Raw genomic sequence first — 16,928 nt, 5'->3', positions numbered from 1 at the left:
GTCTTCGCCCCTCTTGCTGCTCCAGAGATCTGGAGGTTTACCTGAAAGGGACTCTCTCTTGGGACTAGTGCAGGTCGGATGGACGCAGAGGTCTTTTGTTCCTACAAGGCATCTCTGTCTCTCTGTCTCTCTGTCTCTCTGTCTCTCTCTCTCTCTCTCTCTCTCTCTCTCTCTCTCTCTCTCTCTCTCTCTCTCTCTCTCTCTCTCTAGGAAGAGTTTTGGCAGCCACTGTGTTATAGATTCTGTTTCTCGGAAGGCGAGGTGTAGGTTTACCTTGATTTAGTTTCCTTGATTTAGTTGGAGTCCTACTCACTCCCCTCCCCAACCCATCTGGTTACAGCCCTGTTGTGTTTCTGTGTAGAAATCAGCACACACGTGCATTAAATGAAAGGCATAGTCATTAGTTCCTGTTGTTACATGCATTAGCTGACTTTCGGACCATTGTGTGCAGAGCAGTATTGAATAGATGAACCCATGGTGAACATTCTGTTCAATTATTCAACACTAATATGAGTTTGCTCTTCATGTCACAGCTTTGATACTGTTTTGTTTTTTCAGATGATCAGATATTTTAGAGAGATATTCTAGAGGATTCATGTGCTTTGAAGATGTGTTATGTGATATTTTACCCATGTGAATAAAACCAGGGGATGAGTGAAGGTTCAAGGCTTCAGGCCTACTAAGTGTCCAGACAGAATTTCTTCCCCAAGGCCTGACGAAGTGGGATTTGAATGGGGGAAACTGTGGCCTAATAGTTTGGGGAAGTGGTCTTAAGATCAGAGGGTTGCTTGTTCGAATCCCTCCTTTACCTCTTTGTTTACCTCCAGCCATGGCTGAAGCACCCTTGAGCACCTAACCCTGCATTGCTCCAGGGACTTTAACTAATACCCTGTAATAATAACTGTAAATTGCTTTGGAGAAAAGTGTCAGCGGAGTGTAATGCAATGTAAAAATGTAATGTGATTAAAAGTACAACTGACAACACCATAGACATATCAGGGCCACTTGCACAATTGAACCACATGCCATGAACCTTACAGTAACTATTGCTACAGCTCAATAACATATAAACTGTTGTACCCTGTTATTACAGGGCTAAATGCTATCTAGAAAATGAATGCAGCTGTATGCTGGCAGACAGTCATGCAATTGAACTACACAGATGTACAACATTACAATGTTCCCTGTTTACTTTGTTATGGTGCAATCGTACTGAGGCTTACTATCATTACATCCAAATATGTAGATACAAAGAGAGATGTGAATTCTGGCTTCAGAAAGTAAGAATCGTGGAAAGCCAGATCAATGTAGAGCCAGATGGTGGGGTTTGAACCGTATGAAACAGGGATTGAGAGTTTCTTTACTAACCGGCCACTGTGGTTTGACCAAGTCACTAGCCATTCAATCTTTATACGGTAATAACCACACTTTTGCTGTCAGTTTTTTATATACCATGCAGTCAGAAGAGGAGCTAAAGCAAGATCAGTGCTTGCTGCTTACATGAAAATAGATCAGGCAAACAAATAGAAACTGAGTGGGTTTTGTGGATAACAAAGGAAAAACATACTCCACATGCTACTTACGTTGACACCAGTGCAGCATAAAGAATACATAAAAATGAGAATTCAGGTGCAGCATGGCTGTCTTCTGTTTTATTCTTTGTTCTTTAAGTGAATATGGGCATGTAATGTAGGAATGTTTCTTTCTTCTAAATGAATGTTTGTAGTATGTGTGCAATATGGCTGACATGAGCCATTGGCATTATGTGTATGCTGCAAGACACCGTCATTTCCTCCAGAGCCACTTAAATATCTCTACTGTACTCAACTCCTCCAGGAGAAGGAGGGCATCCAGTGGGAGGCAAAGGACGAGGACTTTGAGGAGTTTGAGGAGGAGGCCGACGAGTCTTTGGCGGCAGACTCGGTAGCAGCGGCGGCAGCGGCAGCAGCAGCAGCAGCCGGGGAGGAGGAGGAGGACGATGACCACATGGAGTTCTGCCGCGTCTGTAAAGACGGAGGAGAGCTGCTCTGCTGCGACTCCTGCCCCTCCTCCTACCACATCCACTGCCTCAACCCGCCCCTGCCCGAGATACCCAACGGGGAGTGGTTGTGCCCGCGTTGCACGGTGAGGGACAGGATCTATTATCCAATCGAAGTTATTTTTTCATTATTTCATCATCAGAAGCGAGACTCCTGCCCTTGCTCGTATGGCATCGACTAACCACCTCTGCCTGAGATACCCAATGAGGAGTGGTTATGCCCTTGGTGCGTGACAACCCTTGCTGGCTCAACTTTGCCTTGATAGTTGCTGGGGTTGTCATGGAGTAAAAACAAACAGATCTCATAGATATTTGTCATGCATCAATTTGATTTGATGGAATTCGATCCTTTGCAAGAGGTGTTGCACGGTGAGTGTCAGAGTTCATTGTTAATTGTTAGGTTGTCTGAAAAACATTGCCTCAACCCATCACTTTCCCCTTGGTGCCCAAAGTATTTTATTTTTAGCGGTGAGTCACAGCCCCTACTGACCCAATCAAAGTTGGTTGTTTATCACTGCCCTGAAGAAAGACTGCCTTAGTCAGATTTTTTCTCATTTTCAGTTAATTTAGTGGGAGACCTTCCGCTGCCTCAACCCGCCCCTGCACAAGATACTCCATTTGATTGGCTGTGCACACTTTGTACAGTGAGTGACAGCCCTCGCTGTCAAATCATTAGAGTTCGTTGTTCATCACTACCCTGGAGAAGATTGCTGGAAAGCTTTCTTTCTGTAGTCATCCTTTCATTGTCACATAACACATGGATCTCATTATCTTTCCTGAATTATTTACCACATGATCTAATTATCTGTAATGAGAAATGGTTAAATTATTAAAAGTCTTATGTTAGGAGTGTGCAATACATGCATGCATCTTGCAGAGAAGGGAGAAGGGACTTGATGTGTTGGCATGTCTCAAAGTCTGCCAACCCAGTTTTTTTGTCATGGTGGTATGAACTATGATGGGGGGCGCTGTGGTGCAGTGCGCTAAGCCCCCAACATTTGGGCTTACATTGCCCATGTGGACCCCGGTTCGAGTCTGGCCAGGGTCATTTCCCGGCCCTGCCCCATCTCTCTCTCCCAACCATTTCCTGTCTACTCTCACACTGCCCTTTAATAGTAAAGGCCAAAAAGCCCCAAACAATGCTTAAAGAACTATGAACTATGCTATAAAAAATAGAGTTGGTGTTATTAGCTGTTATTAAAAGACTATGTCATGTTATTGGGTGGCTTTTCGTACAGAAAATGAGATGTTACTTAATTGGTTGACAATTCGTTAATTGGCTGTGTTTTTTCCACAGTGTCCACCCATCAAAGGGCGTGTCCAGAAGATCCTCCACTGGCGGTGGGGTGAGCCTCCTCCTCCGGTGCCCGTTCCACCTGATCCAGACGCACCCCCAGACGCACCCCCTCCTCCCCCCATGAAGGGCCGGGCGGAGAGGGAGTTCTTTGTCAAGCTGGCGGGGCAGTCCTACTGGCACTGTACCTGGATCACAGAGCTGCAGGTGAGGGAGGGAGGGAGGGAAAGAGAAAGAGAAAGAAGAATAGAAGGGGGGGAGGGCTGTGACCGTCGTAGGACAGGTTCGTTTTACTCTACTGATATAGTAATGCTCAGTACGAGAGGAACCGCCGGTTCAGACATTTGGATTGTGCGCTTGGCTGAGGAGCCACTGATGGGAAGCTACCATCTGCAGGATTATGACTGAACGCCTCTAAGTCAGAATCCCTCCCAGATGTAGCAATACCCGTGAGCCTAAGTGCTTCAGTTGGTCTGGAGTAGCCGGGGCCCCCGAGTCCCGTGACTGGGTCGGGGTGCTTTTCCGGGTGCACCTCTCCTGACACACAGAATGTTCATGAAGAACCTGGTGCTAAATCACTCATAGGCGAAGGCCAAAGGAAGGACTGTGTAGTGATTTGACTATGGCACGTGTTAACAAATAATTAGGACACTCTTAGACGTTTACACACAGACAGACACATACCGTATTCTAGTGTAAGGCAGGGATTTTCTAGATCTACACTGATCAAGAAAGTTGTACCCGAGACACCTCATACTATCTATCACTTCTATGGGCTGTGGTTTATTTAAAAGAAAGCTTTTCATTGACCTCCTGAATAATTAAATGACGTAAAACTCAAGGCCCACTCTTCAAAACACTGTTTGCTCAACAATTTTGTAACATTACTTACCACAGATAAACAAAAGAAACAGGGTCTATAACTTGTTAGAGTATAACACAAGCTAAAGATGTGTTGAAATGTGTAGGTATGTAATTTGTGTTTCAAATCATTAATTTCTATGCCCAATTTACTATGTATTTTTCTGTCTTTAGTATCTGTCTGTTTTAACTTTAGTCTTCATCCACATGCAGTATTGTGTAGGGATGTAGCTATAGGGATAAATAAAACACACACAACAATGGGTGGGAAGGTATTTATAAGGGACACATATGAACTGCAGATTCACTTCACATTTATATCTCATTGTCTCCCTCTGTCAAACCCCATGCCAAAGTCATCTTTATTGTCAATTTCTGCACATGAAATTGAAATGATGCATCTCACTATTCCATGTGTAGACAAAGACAAACATTAAAGACAGGACAAGACAAATCTTGACTCTGTGGGAGATGCATCAACGTCTGGTCACAGTTATGCACCTAAATGAATGAAAAGAAGACAAAACAGAAGACTACTTGCTGAATCTTTTTGTGTCATCTTAAAATCTCACCTTCCCCCTGTTTTCTCCTCTCTGACGACTTCTTGCTGTATCTTTTTGTGTCATTTTGAAATCTCACCATCTCCCTCTTGTCTCTGTGTCCCCAGCTGGAGATTTTCCACTCGGTGATGTTCCGCAACTACCAGCGCAAGACAGACATGGACGAGCCGCCCAGCCTGGACTACGGCTCGGGCAACGAGGAGGAGGCGGCCAAGCACGAGAAGCGGCGCGCCAAGGACCCGCAGTTCGCCGAGCTGGACGAGAAGTACTTCAAGTACGGCATCAAGCCTGAATGGATGATGATCCATCGTATAATCAACCACAGGTAGGTCTCTGTGTGTGCGTGCGTGCGTGCGTGCGTGCGTGCGTGCGTGCGTGCGTGCGTGCGTGCGTGCGTGCGTGCGTGCGTGCGTGCGTGCGTGCGTGCGTACGTGCGTGTGTGTGTGTGTGTGTCCGCACTTGTGATTTTGGCACATATGGGTTATATATAGCATATACATTTGTGAAGGTGCATGTGTGTGTGTGTGTAACTGGTTTGCACTGGTTTGTTGGAACTGATTTGGGCTCAATTCGAAACGGGAAGCAGTGACTCGATGACTCTCCTCCTACATAAACAGGTCACTGATCAGATAGGTGAAGTTAGCTGATGAGGCAGCCGTTACGAACGGCACTAACGAGTGCGCTGCCTTGCGCATTTGATGTTACGGCGATTCTATGGCGGGAGTTACGTTCATCACGTTAGCGCTTAGCTTACGCATGCTATTTGAACGGTGAATGATCGTCAGACGGCGGAATCGTAAAATAGGCTATAATTAGATTTAGCGACAGCATATTTAGATACTACAATGTTGATTTATCCATTCGATTTTCAATATCTACATACATAAGTGTCAGAATAAAGAGTATGATAAGGTAGTAGCTTGGGTAGTAGCCATGTTTGTTTTTCAGGTTTCCGGTTGAGAGGGAGGTGGCGCACAGCATGTTGGGTACCAAGGCAGCGAAGTCAGCATCTGATGCTGACCTCAAATATCCCCGTTACGCCCACAAATGCAGTCAACTGCCGAGGGAGGACATAAAGCAATTTTTCGTTTCGATCCACACTTCATGACTCGATGTCCAGTTAGCTCACTGGAAGGACAGCTGCCTTCCCTGTTTCGAATTGAGCCCAGGTCCGGTTTGAACTGGCTTAAAGTGGTTGGATGCAGTTACAAACTGTTTCAACTTGTTTGATCCAGTTTGTACTGGTGTGATCCAGTTGCAACTGGCTTGAACTGGTTGGATCTGGTTTATCCAGTTGGAACTGGTTGGAATTGGTTTGATCCACTTCAAACTGGTTCAAACCATTTCAAACCGATTTAAATTGGTTTGATCCGGTTGGAAAAGGTTTCTACTGGTTTGATTTAGTTAGAAGTGATTCAAACTGGTTGAATGTGTTTGGAACTGGTTGGATTTAGTTGGGACTGGTTGCACTGGTTTGTACTGGTTGGATCCAGTTGCAAGTGCTTTGAACTGATTTTATCCGGTTGGAATGTGTTAATTTAAACTGGTTTGATCTGGTGTGTATGTGTGTGTGCACACACATGGGTGCATGTGTGTTTGTATGAGTGGGTGCCTATAATAGCTAAAATCTATCTACAAAATGCATCATACACTCATGTGACACGTTTGTGAGTGATTATGAAATCCTTGTTTGTCCAGTTCTCCAGCTATTAATTTTGTGTGTGCATGTCTGTGATTGTGTCTTCTGCAGTGTGGATAAGAAGGGGGGATACCACTACTTGGTCAAGTGGAGAGACCTGACCTATGACCAGTGCACATGGGAGAGAGATGATCTGGATATTCCAGACTTCAGTGTGCACAAGTCAGCCTATTGGAAACACAGGTACGTACATAAACCCTAGCAGCATACTGCGAATGGCACCCAGTTCTAACCACAAGCGACGCAACTGCAAAGGAATCCATCCCATTATGTGATTTGCTGTTGGATTGTCCGGAAAGGACGAGACTAAAATCATAGTTACAAGTCACGTTTTTTTCTTTAGAAATAGAGAGGGCACAATAGATACAATAGATACAATTGTACAATAGATGATGCACAAAAGCAATCTAGAAAAAAACAAGAAAAACAGGAAAAGAGACAGGGACAGAGATCATGTTATTTCTCTCTCTCTCTCTCTCTCCCTCTCTCTCTCTCTCTCTCTCTCTCTCTCTCTCTCTCTCTCTCTCTCTCTCTCTCTCTCTCTCTCTCTCTCTCTGTGTGTGCGTGCGTAAATGCATGCGTGCGTGCGTGCGTGCGTGCGTGCGTGTGTGTATATCATCAGGGATGAGATCCTGAAGGAGGACACTGACAAGCCAAGGAAGAGGCGGAGAGAAGAGGACAGTGAGGAGAATGACGACGAAGTGCCCCGGACGCCCGTCACTGACGTGAGCCCTCCATCTCCACCTCCTCCATCTCTCTCCACCTCCTCCATCACTCCCCACCTCCTTCATCACTTTGCAACCCCTGCCTCCCACCCTCTCCACCTTCTCCCTCTCTCCTCTGTACCAACTTCTCCATCTCCATCCAACTTAGTTAAGACATGCACAAGACAGCTCAAGGCACGACGACACGAAGTGCACACATCAATGGCAGGCAAACATCACGCGACAAGCATAAACACACATTGTCCTTTTTTCACTCCCATATACTAAGTATGGTGTAAACATATCGATATCTTCTTTTCCATAAGGTGAAAGAGAGAGAACAGGTGAGAAATAGCAGATCTAGTATCTGTCTCCAATTGTCAATGTCTGTGCATGACTTCTTTGCACTTCTGAAATGTATGCACGCCTCAGAGGACTGTTCCATGAACAGAAATAAAATATGTCTATCTCTTCTCTTGCCGCCTTCTCCTCCTCCTCCTCCGCGTAGCCCACCATTAAGTATGAGGAGCAGCCGGACTTTGTGACGGTGACGGGCGGCACGCTGCACCTGTACCAGCTGGAGGGCCTGAACTGGCTGCGCTTCTCCTGGGCACAAGGCACCGACACCATCCTGGCCGACGAGATGGGCCTGGGCAAGACCATCCAGACCATCGTCTTCCTCTACTCGCTATTCAAAGAGGTACAGTAGGCACGACTTGTTATGACGCATTATGTCCATCCATGGACTGCAGACATAAATAGCCTGAGGCTGACTCTGGTACAATGCATTAAATGGCAACATTTATGTTTTAATCATCCATGGTCCCTAATACATTGAAATTGAATTGAAAAGACTTGGTACTAAAAGTGTTAATTTCGTGACGAAATATTTTCGTCATAATTATCGTTGACGATTGTTTTTCCCCTGACGACAATAAAACGATGACGAAAAAAGCAGCATGCGTTTGTACGAGAAATATAACTATACTGATTTATATTTTCGTCAATAAAATAAAAATGTGACTACAATACCACCTGAGACGAAAACCAATAGGAAGCATTTTTGTTAATATGTCACTGACATATTGAAAAAGAATTGCCTGCTATTTCGCAAGTCGCGACCCTCATCTCAGCTGCTCCACGTCTCTCTCCTCCCCTCCCTCTCTCTCACACACAAGCAGGCGTCGGTGCTGACCCATGACCTTTTTTTAACAGCAGTATCCTACTTTTCAGTGCAATCCTGGCTGCAAAAAGTATTGTTGGCCATTTATCCATGACGAAGAAGTTTATGCAGTCATGAAATAGTGGTGGTGCTGTCGCACAGTAGCAAACATCTTACAATACATTTTTGCGCAACTTCTCCACTCCCTGTCGCTTTCATGAGCATGCCACCCGACGGTCGTTGTCTGATCTTTTTTCAATGTTCGCTAATGTTTGTAATTTAAGGGTCTGTGTCTATACGTAGGCACAAGCCTTCTGATAAGAATCACTGTAGTGCCGATCGCAAAGGATTCGGAAGTGTGGAGTTTTGCAACTTGTTTCAGTCAATGACACTGCGATAGGAAGTGAACGGTCCTTCCACGCGTTCACTGTGTTATTGCAATGAAGTCTTGCGAATCCATGCAACCATGCACACAACCATGTCAACGAGAGCGTGTATGCCATCAGAACTTTGCATCAAGCAAATAATATGCAACAGCTTGCAATACGCGCACGAGAGAGAGAGAAAGAGAGAGAGAGAGAGAGAGAGAGAGAGAGAGAGAGGCGTCTTCCAACAGGTGACATTGTAACGCTTGCATACAGTAACCTGGCTACTGTACCCTGCGACGCTCTTCATTAGCTTACTGGTAGGCTATGCCCACAAGTATTTTTTCATAATGCGCAGTCCCGTTTTCCCCTGAAGTCGTTCTAAAATATCGACAGAGATTTATGAGTGTCGCGGCCATGATATAAGCCACTGGCTTATAAGACGCTCTGGCAGTTTTTCCACAATATTTTATGATTACAATATGTCATTTTAATGATTAATTCCCCCAAATGGTATTTTCGTTTGACAATTTTATAGAGAAGTGTAGACAAGAGGAAATTAATGTAATATTTTAGTTGACTACAATTATTTTAGATTTCGTCGACTAAAATTGTATGAATTTTAGTCGACTAAAACTAGACTAAAATAAAAATTATTTAGATGACTAAATTGTGACTAAAACTAAAATTAGATTTTCGTCAAGAGACTAAAACTAAAACTAAATTAAAAATTCCTGTCAAAATTAACACTGGGTACTAAGAGAGAGAATACTGGCTGGAGAATGCTTTCATGGCGCTAGAAAGCTGTCTAAAGTTAGGATCAAGTGTTCAGACCATCACTATACTTCCTCCGCTGGTTCTTCAGTTAGTTACAAGAAGGCATGACCAGCCTCGCTGTTCGAAGGGACGGGGTGTAGAGCCCCCATTGAGAAACACTACTCTACTCGCTATGTACCAGATGGCAGCCAGCAGAGCCCAGTGTAGAACTGAATGGTGTGACTGGAGTAAGCTGTCTTAGGATCAAGCTTGTTTGAGGTTGAGAACCACTGACCTAGACCATCTTCCTGTACTTGCTCTTCAAAGTAGGGAGAGAGAGAGATAGGCAAGACTAAAGAGCCTTGATAAAAGAGAGATTACAAGTTGAGTAGAGTAAGCTGCCTCGGGATCAAGGCTCTTTTGGCCTGGGCAAGACCATTCAGACCACTGTCTTCTTCTACTCACTCTTCTGATAGGGCTTTCAGGCGAAAAGCCCTATCAGGCTTGCCAACCAACTTTCTGGTTAGCCAACGCTAAAATCTGTGGTGTGAACACAACCGCGATTAGGTGCGGGAACGGACACCGGCACAGTTCTCAGTCGACCTGAATGCGCTAAAAGAGGTAGGCAAGAGCAAAGAGCCTTTATACTGAGAGAGATTACTTGCGGTAAGATATATATACTGTCTGACATGAGAAAGCTGTCTGAGCATCAAGGGTCTTTGGTGCTGAGCAAGATCATTCACATCATCATCTTCCTAACTCGCTCTTCAAAGAGTCACTGTAAACATGGCCAACGAGTAAGAGGGTTTACTAGCTGGAAAATACATTCAGGATATGAATAAGCTGTCTGAAGTTAGGATCAAGAGTTCAGGTCACTGTCTTCCTTTACTCACTTTCTCTACTCTGTTCTCTTCTGTCCCGAGAGAGATTACTTAAATACATTTATGATATGATATAAGCTGTCTTATAGGATCAAGGGTGTTTGGGCCGAGGCAAGACAATCCACTAGCCTTCAGAACTCCTTTATGTTCAAGGAGCACTGGCAGGAGAAATACACCGTCACCGTTGCACTTCCTTGAATACATTAAGGACTAGTCTGTTGGTGTTGTGAGGCATCTAAAGCAGAAATGCTTCCATGAGGCAATACCCCACCCCATACAAGTCCATCCGCACCTGTTACACAACACACCAAGCACAGAACATTATATAGCCACTCTAGTTCAGAAAGGTATGCCAGTCTCTATGACTTAACACATCAACAAAGAAAGACGATGAATGAGGAATTTGCATCTGTTCTTTGGTAGGTCCATACCCAACATAAACTGTATTTATACATCCAGTGGATGCATATGGTGCATGCATTTAGAAATGCAGTGGTTGTCCTGCATCAGCATTGTGTATCATTGATAACATCCAGCCCTTAAGAGCCTGAAAGCTGATGACACAATAGTAGCAATGTAGGCACACTAGAGAGAGAGAGAGAGAGAGAGAGAGAGAGAGAGAGAGAGAGAGAGAGAGAGAGAGAGAGAGAGAGAGAGAGAGAGTGAGAGTGTTTCAGAAATCCTGCTGAGGTTGAATTCACTGTGCAAGCCAAAGCATCCAGACCAATTCAGCTGAGTCATCGCCCAAGAGGGAGAGAAGACCTGATTGTAGAGTTGGAAATCTCAGTTTAAGAGATTCAAAAACCTTCACATGACTTTGTCAAAAGAACAGATATTACCTGTGGTAGTGGCAAAGTCAGAATGCATACAGAATACAGAATTATTTCTTTTTACTTTCTGCATTGACATCTCTGCTCATCTCTGAGAGCCTCTGACTATAGTCAGTCTGGGCACACACCTCATGTTACACAGACCACAAGCTGAATCTGAAATGTTGACCTCTTTGCTGCACAATGTTGAAATAAAAGATACTCAGAGATCATGTAGTATAGTGCAAATGTGTAGGGAACAAAATTATGTAAGCAGCACAATATATAGTGAGAGGAAAATGGTATCTCAAAAACTTGATACAGAATGTGAAACACCCTGTGCAGTGCACTCTTCTAACATGGCCACAGCCGCCCGCCTGCTTATTCCCCAAAGCTATTGGTTGCTCTTTGAATCATTTGCTTTCCCTTTCAAACTGCAGCACTGTTATAATCCTTTAGCTTGTTTTCTGTTCTCCCAAAAGCTGCTGCCAGTTTTGCTCTTGGACTGGAGCTGATGTATGTAGGGATAAACTGTTGCTCGCTCTCCTCTCTCTTCCATACATTATTCAATGAGGTTGAGTTTACTACCCCATGAGGTCACAGACAAACAAATGCTCTGATTGGCTGGCTAGCTACTCAGTTCCACCGATAGGGTGGAGTTTCCGGCACAATATTGTCTCAGAATTAATATTTTGAGACATAACAACCTGAGTCGGTTGAGATGAGAAGAGAAGAGAAGAGGAGAGGGGTGGAAGGGGGGTGGGGAGGTCGGGTGTGCACGCTATTAAATCTTGTTGCCGCATAGCAGTAATGTTTATAAGGGCAAGGATTTGAATTACTAATAGACTCTGGGGGCCTCATGTCAAAACTAAAAAACGAAATAAAAGGGTGAAATCACTCCAATTTGAAAGTAAAAGGCCTTTATTAATCTATACTATTTAAACTTTTTTGTCTTTTTGTGAGGTTTTGGAAGCCTTTTTATGAGCACCCATCTTACTGTACTGAAACATTTTGTGACCCAGTGATGCAGTCCCTTCTTCTGTATCGAAGCAGTAGATGTTGGATCTCACACAAACAGGCAAACAGGTCTCCTCTCTCCTCAGCCCTTCCTCGAGCTCTTGTGTCCGAGAATAACTCCTCATAGATGTCCGATGCCAATTGTTATTTTTGGGGGGCTGTGGCTGGCTGACTCAGCCTGGTTTTACAGTAGGAAGGGCACCAGCCAGTATACTGTATGGCAACGACACAAGGCGGCAGTTTGCTGGACAGCTGATTAGCTATTTATGATGAGTGACATGCTGGCCAACTCTCGAAATGTGCCTAATGCTCACACACAGTACATTTTGAAATATTAATTCACACTTAAAGAGTCGATTTAACATCTTCTAGAGTGTATTTGGTCCCAGAGTAGTCTAAAGTGTTGAATTAACACTGAATAGCCTATTCACTCTTCATGCAGCCTGTAGACCAGCTAACCCTACATTTTTCGTCAAGCAGTGGGTTACATATGCAATATTGATGGAGGGCATTTTGTACTTTGTATATGCTGTGGTGGTTTCTTGACTGGTAGCCCTACTCCTGAATGAGGTTATATAGGCTGATGATGGTGCAGTTTTTCTCTTTGGAAGGTATTGTGTAACCAATAAAGTAATGAAACAGGCTTGAGCTTGAAAGAAATCAATTAGAATAGGAGGAGAGAGAGAGAGAGAGAGAGAGAGAGAGAGAGACAGAGACAGAGACAGAGAGACAGAGAAGAGAGAGAGAGAAGAGAGAGGGAGAAAGAGAGAGAGAGCAATTTGGGCAGAGAGGGATAATCCCAAAATAGCACAGCGCACCGCGTGACAGCCACTGTGACAGAAATGAGCAAATTCAGTTCAGTTTGGTGTAAGTGAACTCAACGAGTTCAAATGTCTCCCAATCACTTTCTGTCCTTTTGATGAACTCCCAATTAATATTCAGATGGAAATGAGAGTCTCTTCTCTTGTAAACAATCCGCAGGGATTCAGCCAAACATCCATGGTGAGATTTGAGTGGAGATGGAGCACAGCAGATAGTTGGAGATATGTCTGCAAGAAAATCAATGTGTATTTAATGCCTCTTTTTGCCTCTGTTGGTCTGTCTGTGTCTATTCGTCTGTTGTTTTCTCTCCTCTGCCTGTCTGTCTATACAGTCAATTATACAGTATATTATAATCTATCTATCTATCTATCTATCTATCTATCTATCTATCTATCTATATATCTATCTATCTATCTATCTATCTATCTATCTATCTATCTATCTATCTATCTATCTATCTATCTATCTATCTATCTATCTATCTATCTATCTATCTATCTGGTGTCTGTGCTCCAGGGCCACACTAAGGGACCATTCCTGGTGAGTGCCCCTCTGTCCACCATCATTAATTGGGAGCGGGAGTTTGAGATGTGGGCGCCAGACTTCTACGTGGTGACCTACACGGGGGACAAGGACAGCAGGGCCATCATCCGGGAGAACGAGTTCACCTTCGACGACACGGCTGTCAAGGGAGGGAAGAAAGCCTTCAAAATACGGGTGAGCAACCGAGGATGTGCTCTGCTGTGCAGACTCAGTGGAGAACCCACAACCTCACAGCAAACTCTGGGATGGGAAGAATACAGTCAACATTTGCAAAACAATAACCCGAAACCTTATTTCATGTCAGCAATATGGTACCTGCAATGTAGTCATAAAGAATACAAGGGTTCCCTTTTAGACTGCTTACAAGTACAAAATGTAAAGTTTAGCAGACACAAAAGGGCTTGAAGCGCTCAGGGTAATTGTGCAAACAATGTTACTCAGGTGCATCTGTACGGGTGAAGTGTCAGTCCAAAAAGGGAGGAAAGAGCCGAGTCACTCTGAGATTTGAGAAAAATATGAAAAAGCCGTCACGTACAGTAATATAACTTGCAAATCTGTTTAAAATCACATGGGCCTATGCGCTGCATAAAGTTTAGCATGTTTAATCATTGCTGTGTGCCTCTGCCTCTTGACAGCGAGAGGCACCCATCAAGTTCCACGTGCTCCTGACCTCCTATGAACTGGTGACCATCGACCAGACTGCACTCAAGTCCATCGACTGGGCCTGTCTAGTGGTGGACGAGGCCCATCGCCTCAAGAACAACCAGTCCAAGGTGCGTGTGTGCGTGTGTGCGTGCGTGCGTGCGTGCGTGCGCATGTGTGGATGTGTGCGTGCGCGTGTGCGTGTGCGTGTGCGTGTGCATGCATGCGTGTGTGCTTGTTTGTTTGCATAGCTTTGTGTGTGTGTGTGTGGGGGGGTATTTTTTTACGTATTACAAATGTAGTTTCTTACTGTGTGTAGTCACTTGGGTGGAAAACTTTATTGCAGTGGGACATTCCAATGTTTGTGGTATTTGTGTAATTTTCCCCACTTACATCTTACATCTAATATAGTACATACAGTGCCCTCCATAATTATTGGCACCCCTGGTTGAGATGTGTTAAAAGCCTTAAAATAAATTCAGTGTTTATTGCAGAAGAATACTGTCACACTGAAAATTGTAGGAAAATGTAGCCTTCAACTCAAATGAATTGTAAGAAAAAAAAAAATCCCTGACTGAAAAATAATTATTTTTCATTAAATCACCTGTTCCACAATTATTGGCACCCTTAACAATTCCCAGGAAATAAATATAATTGAAGCATTTCTGTCATTTCTACAGTAGTTTACAAAGTTTACCAGAGTATGTAGGAACATTTAATTAGTAATTCATCACTTCCTGTTTCCCTGGGGTATAAATATGACGTGACACCGAGGCCATTTCTCTTATCCACTCTTAAACATGGGAAAGACAAAGGAACACAGCATACAAGTGAGGCAGATGTGCGTCGACCTTCACAGGTCAGGCAGAGGCTACAAGAAGATTGCCACTCAACTGCAGCTGCCCATATCCACTGTGAGAGGAATAATTAAGAAGTTCAAAACAACTGGAACAGTGGTAAACAAGCCTGGACGAGGACCCAAGTTTATTTTGCCACCACGCACAGTGAGGGGGATGGTAAGAGAAATCAAAAGATCTCCAAAGCTCACTGTTACAGAATTACAACAAATGGTAGCATCCTGGGGCCACAAAGTCTCCAAATCAACCAGCTGTCTACACGCCAACAAGCTGTTTGGGAGGCATGCACGGAGAAAACCTTTCCTCACTCACAATCATAAACGCAAGCGTCTGGAGTTCGCCAAGCGGTATTGGGGCTTCAACTGGGACCGTGTGCTTTGGTCAGATGAGACCAAGATTGAGCTTTTTGGCAACAAACACTGTAAGTGGGTCTGGCGTACCACGAAAGATGCGCATGCTGAAAAGCACCTCATACCCACTGTGAAGTATGGGGGTGGGTCAGTCATGCTGTGGGGCTGTTTCGCTTCCAAAGGCCCTGGGAACCTTGTTAGGGTGCATGGCATCATGAATGCTTTGAAATACCAGGACATTTTAAATCAAAATCTGTTGCCCTCTGCCCGAAAGCTGAAGCTGGGTCGTCACTGGGTCTTTCAGCAAGACAATGACCCTAAACATATGGCCAAATCTACACAGAAATGGTTCACCAGACACAAAATCAAGCTCCTCCCATGGCCATCTCAGTCCCCTGACCTCAACCCCATTGAGAACCTGTGGGGTGAGCTGAAGAGGAGAGTACAGAGGAGAGGACCCAGGTCTCTGGATGATTTAGAGAGATTCTGCAAAGAGGAATGGCTGAAGATCCCTCTTTATGTCTTTTCCCATCTTGTGAAACATTATAGGAGAAGATTAGGTGCTGTTTTGTTGGCAAAAGGGGGTTGTACAAAATATTAACACCAGGGGTGCTAATAATTGTGACACACATTATTTGATGTCAAATAATTATTTCTTTATGTGGGATTTTTTCCCCACTGAATAAATGCACTTGTATTGAAGGTTGGATTTTTCTCTTTTTTTCCATTAAGGTCCCATATTATTTAGAAAAAAAATAAAATAATTGGAAGCTAAAAAACACATCTCCAATAATTATGGAGGGCACTGTACATATGCACAAATTATTTCTTCACTTCATACAGTAAATGTCATAATGAGACATTATTGTGGCTAATGCTTTACACTGCCACCTGGTGGCAAAGACAGCTCATGACAAGTGAAGTGGTGTTTATTCAGGCCTATTGATTTCACTCCATTGTTTTCTGATGTATCTGTGTTGGTGTGTGTGTGTGTGTGTGTGTGTGTGTGTGTGTGTGTGTGTGTGTGTGTGTGTGTGTGTGTGTGTGTGTGTGTGTGTGTGTGTGTGTGTGTGTGTGTGTGTGTGTGTGTGTGTGTGGACGGTGTGTGGGGCGTGACTACAGTTTTTCAGGAGGCTGAACGATTACAAAATCGACCACAAGCTGCTGCTGACGGGCACGCCACTGCAGAACAATCTAGAAGAGCTGTTCCATCTGCTCAACTTCCTCACGCCCAACCGCTTCAAGTAAGCAGAGCAAGCAAACACAGAGGCAGTGTCCCATCTCACTTCACTATGTGTAGGATGAAACTGTCTCAAACACAATCACACTTGGTGTAGGATAAAACGGTCTCAAACACAATCACACTTTGTGTAGGACAATCACAGTCACAAACACAGTCGCCTATTAACGGTTGTTTTGTAAGAAGTGAAATGGTCTGTGTCAATGTTTTAATCAGGACATCACAGTAAAGCTGAAACTGACAGTTACACTGAAAGTGAACAGATATCCTGTCTCGTAGTTTAGAAATAAATGTCTGTCAAAATCTAGAAGAGGTTTCCTATCATCTC

At 44.1% G+C, this 16,928-nt stretch overlaps 1 protein-coding gene across 3 annotated transcripts in view; it reads left to right on the top strand.

Moving 5' to 3' along the window:
- Positions 1 to 16,928, top strand: part of LOC134437660 (chromodomain-helicase-DNA-binding protein 3-like) — a 107,085-nt gene that overhangs the window by 14,736 nt on the left and 75,421 nt on the right. For all 3 annotated transcript variants that reach the window (XM_063187148.1, XM_063187149.1, XM_063187147.1), the window contains exons 9-17: positions 1,837 to 2,124; positions 3,336 to 3,539; positions 4,861 to 5,078; positions 6,504 to 6,635; positions 7,075 to 7,177; positions 7,665 to 7,856; positions 13,485 to 13,685; positions 14,147 to 14,284; positions 16,483 to 16,604. In XM_063187148.1, coding sequence (XP_063043218.1) covers positions 1,837 to 2,124; positions 3,336 to 3,539; positions 4,861 to 5,078; positions 6,504 to 6,635; positions 7,075 to 7,177; positions 7,665 to 7,856; positions 13,485 to 13,685; positions 14,147 to 14,284; positions 16,483 to 16,604 — 1,598 coding nt within the window. The remainder of the gene's footprint in view (positions 1 to 1,836; positions 2,125 to 3,335; positions 3,540 to 4,860; positions 5,079 to 6,503; positions 6,636 to 7,074; positions 7,178 to 7,664; positions 7,857 to 13,484; positions 13,686 to 14,146; positions 14,285 to 16,482; positions 16,605 to 16,928) is intronic.

This window comes from Engraulis encrasicolus, chromosome 21 (assembly GCF_034702125.1).
Source record: "Engraulis encrasicolus isolate BLACKSEA-1 chromosome 21, IST_EnEncr_1.0, whole genome shotgun sequence".
NCBI lineage: Eukaryota > Metazoa > Chordata > Actinopteri > Clupeiformes > Engraulidae > Engraulis > Engraulis encrasicolus.
This window is presented reverse-complemented; position numbering and strand designations above follow the sequence as displayed.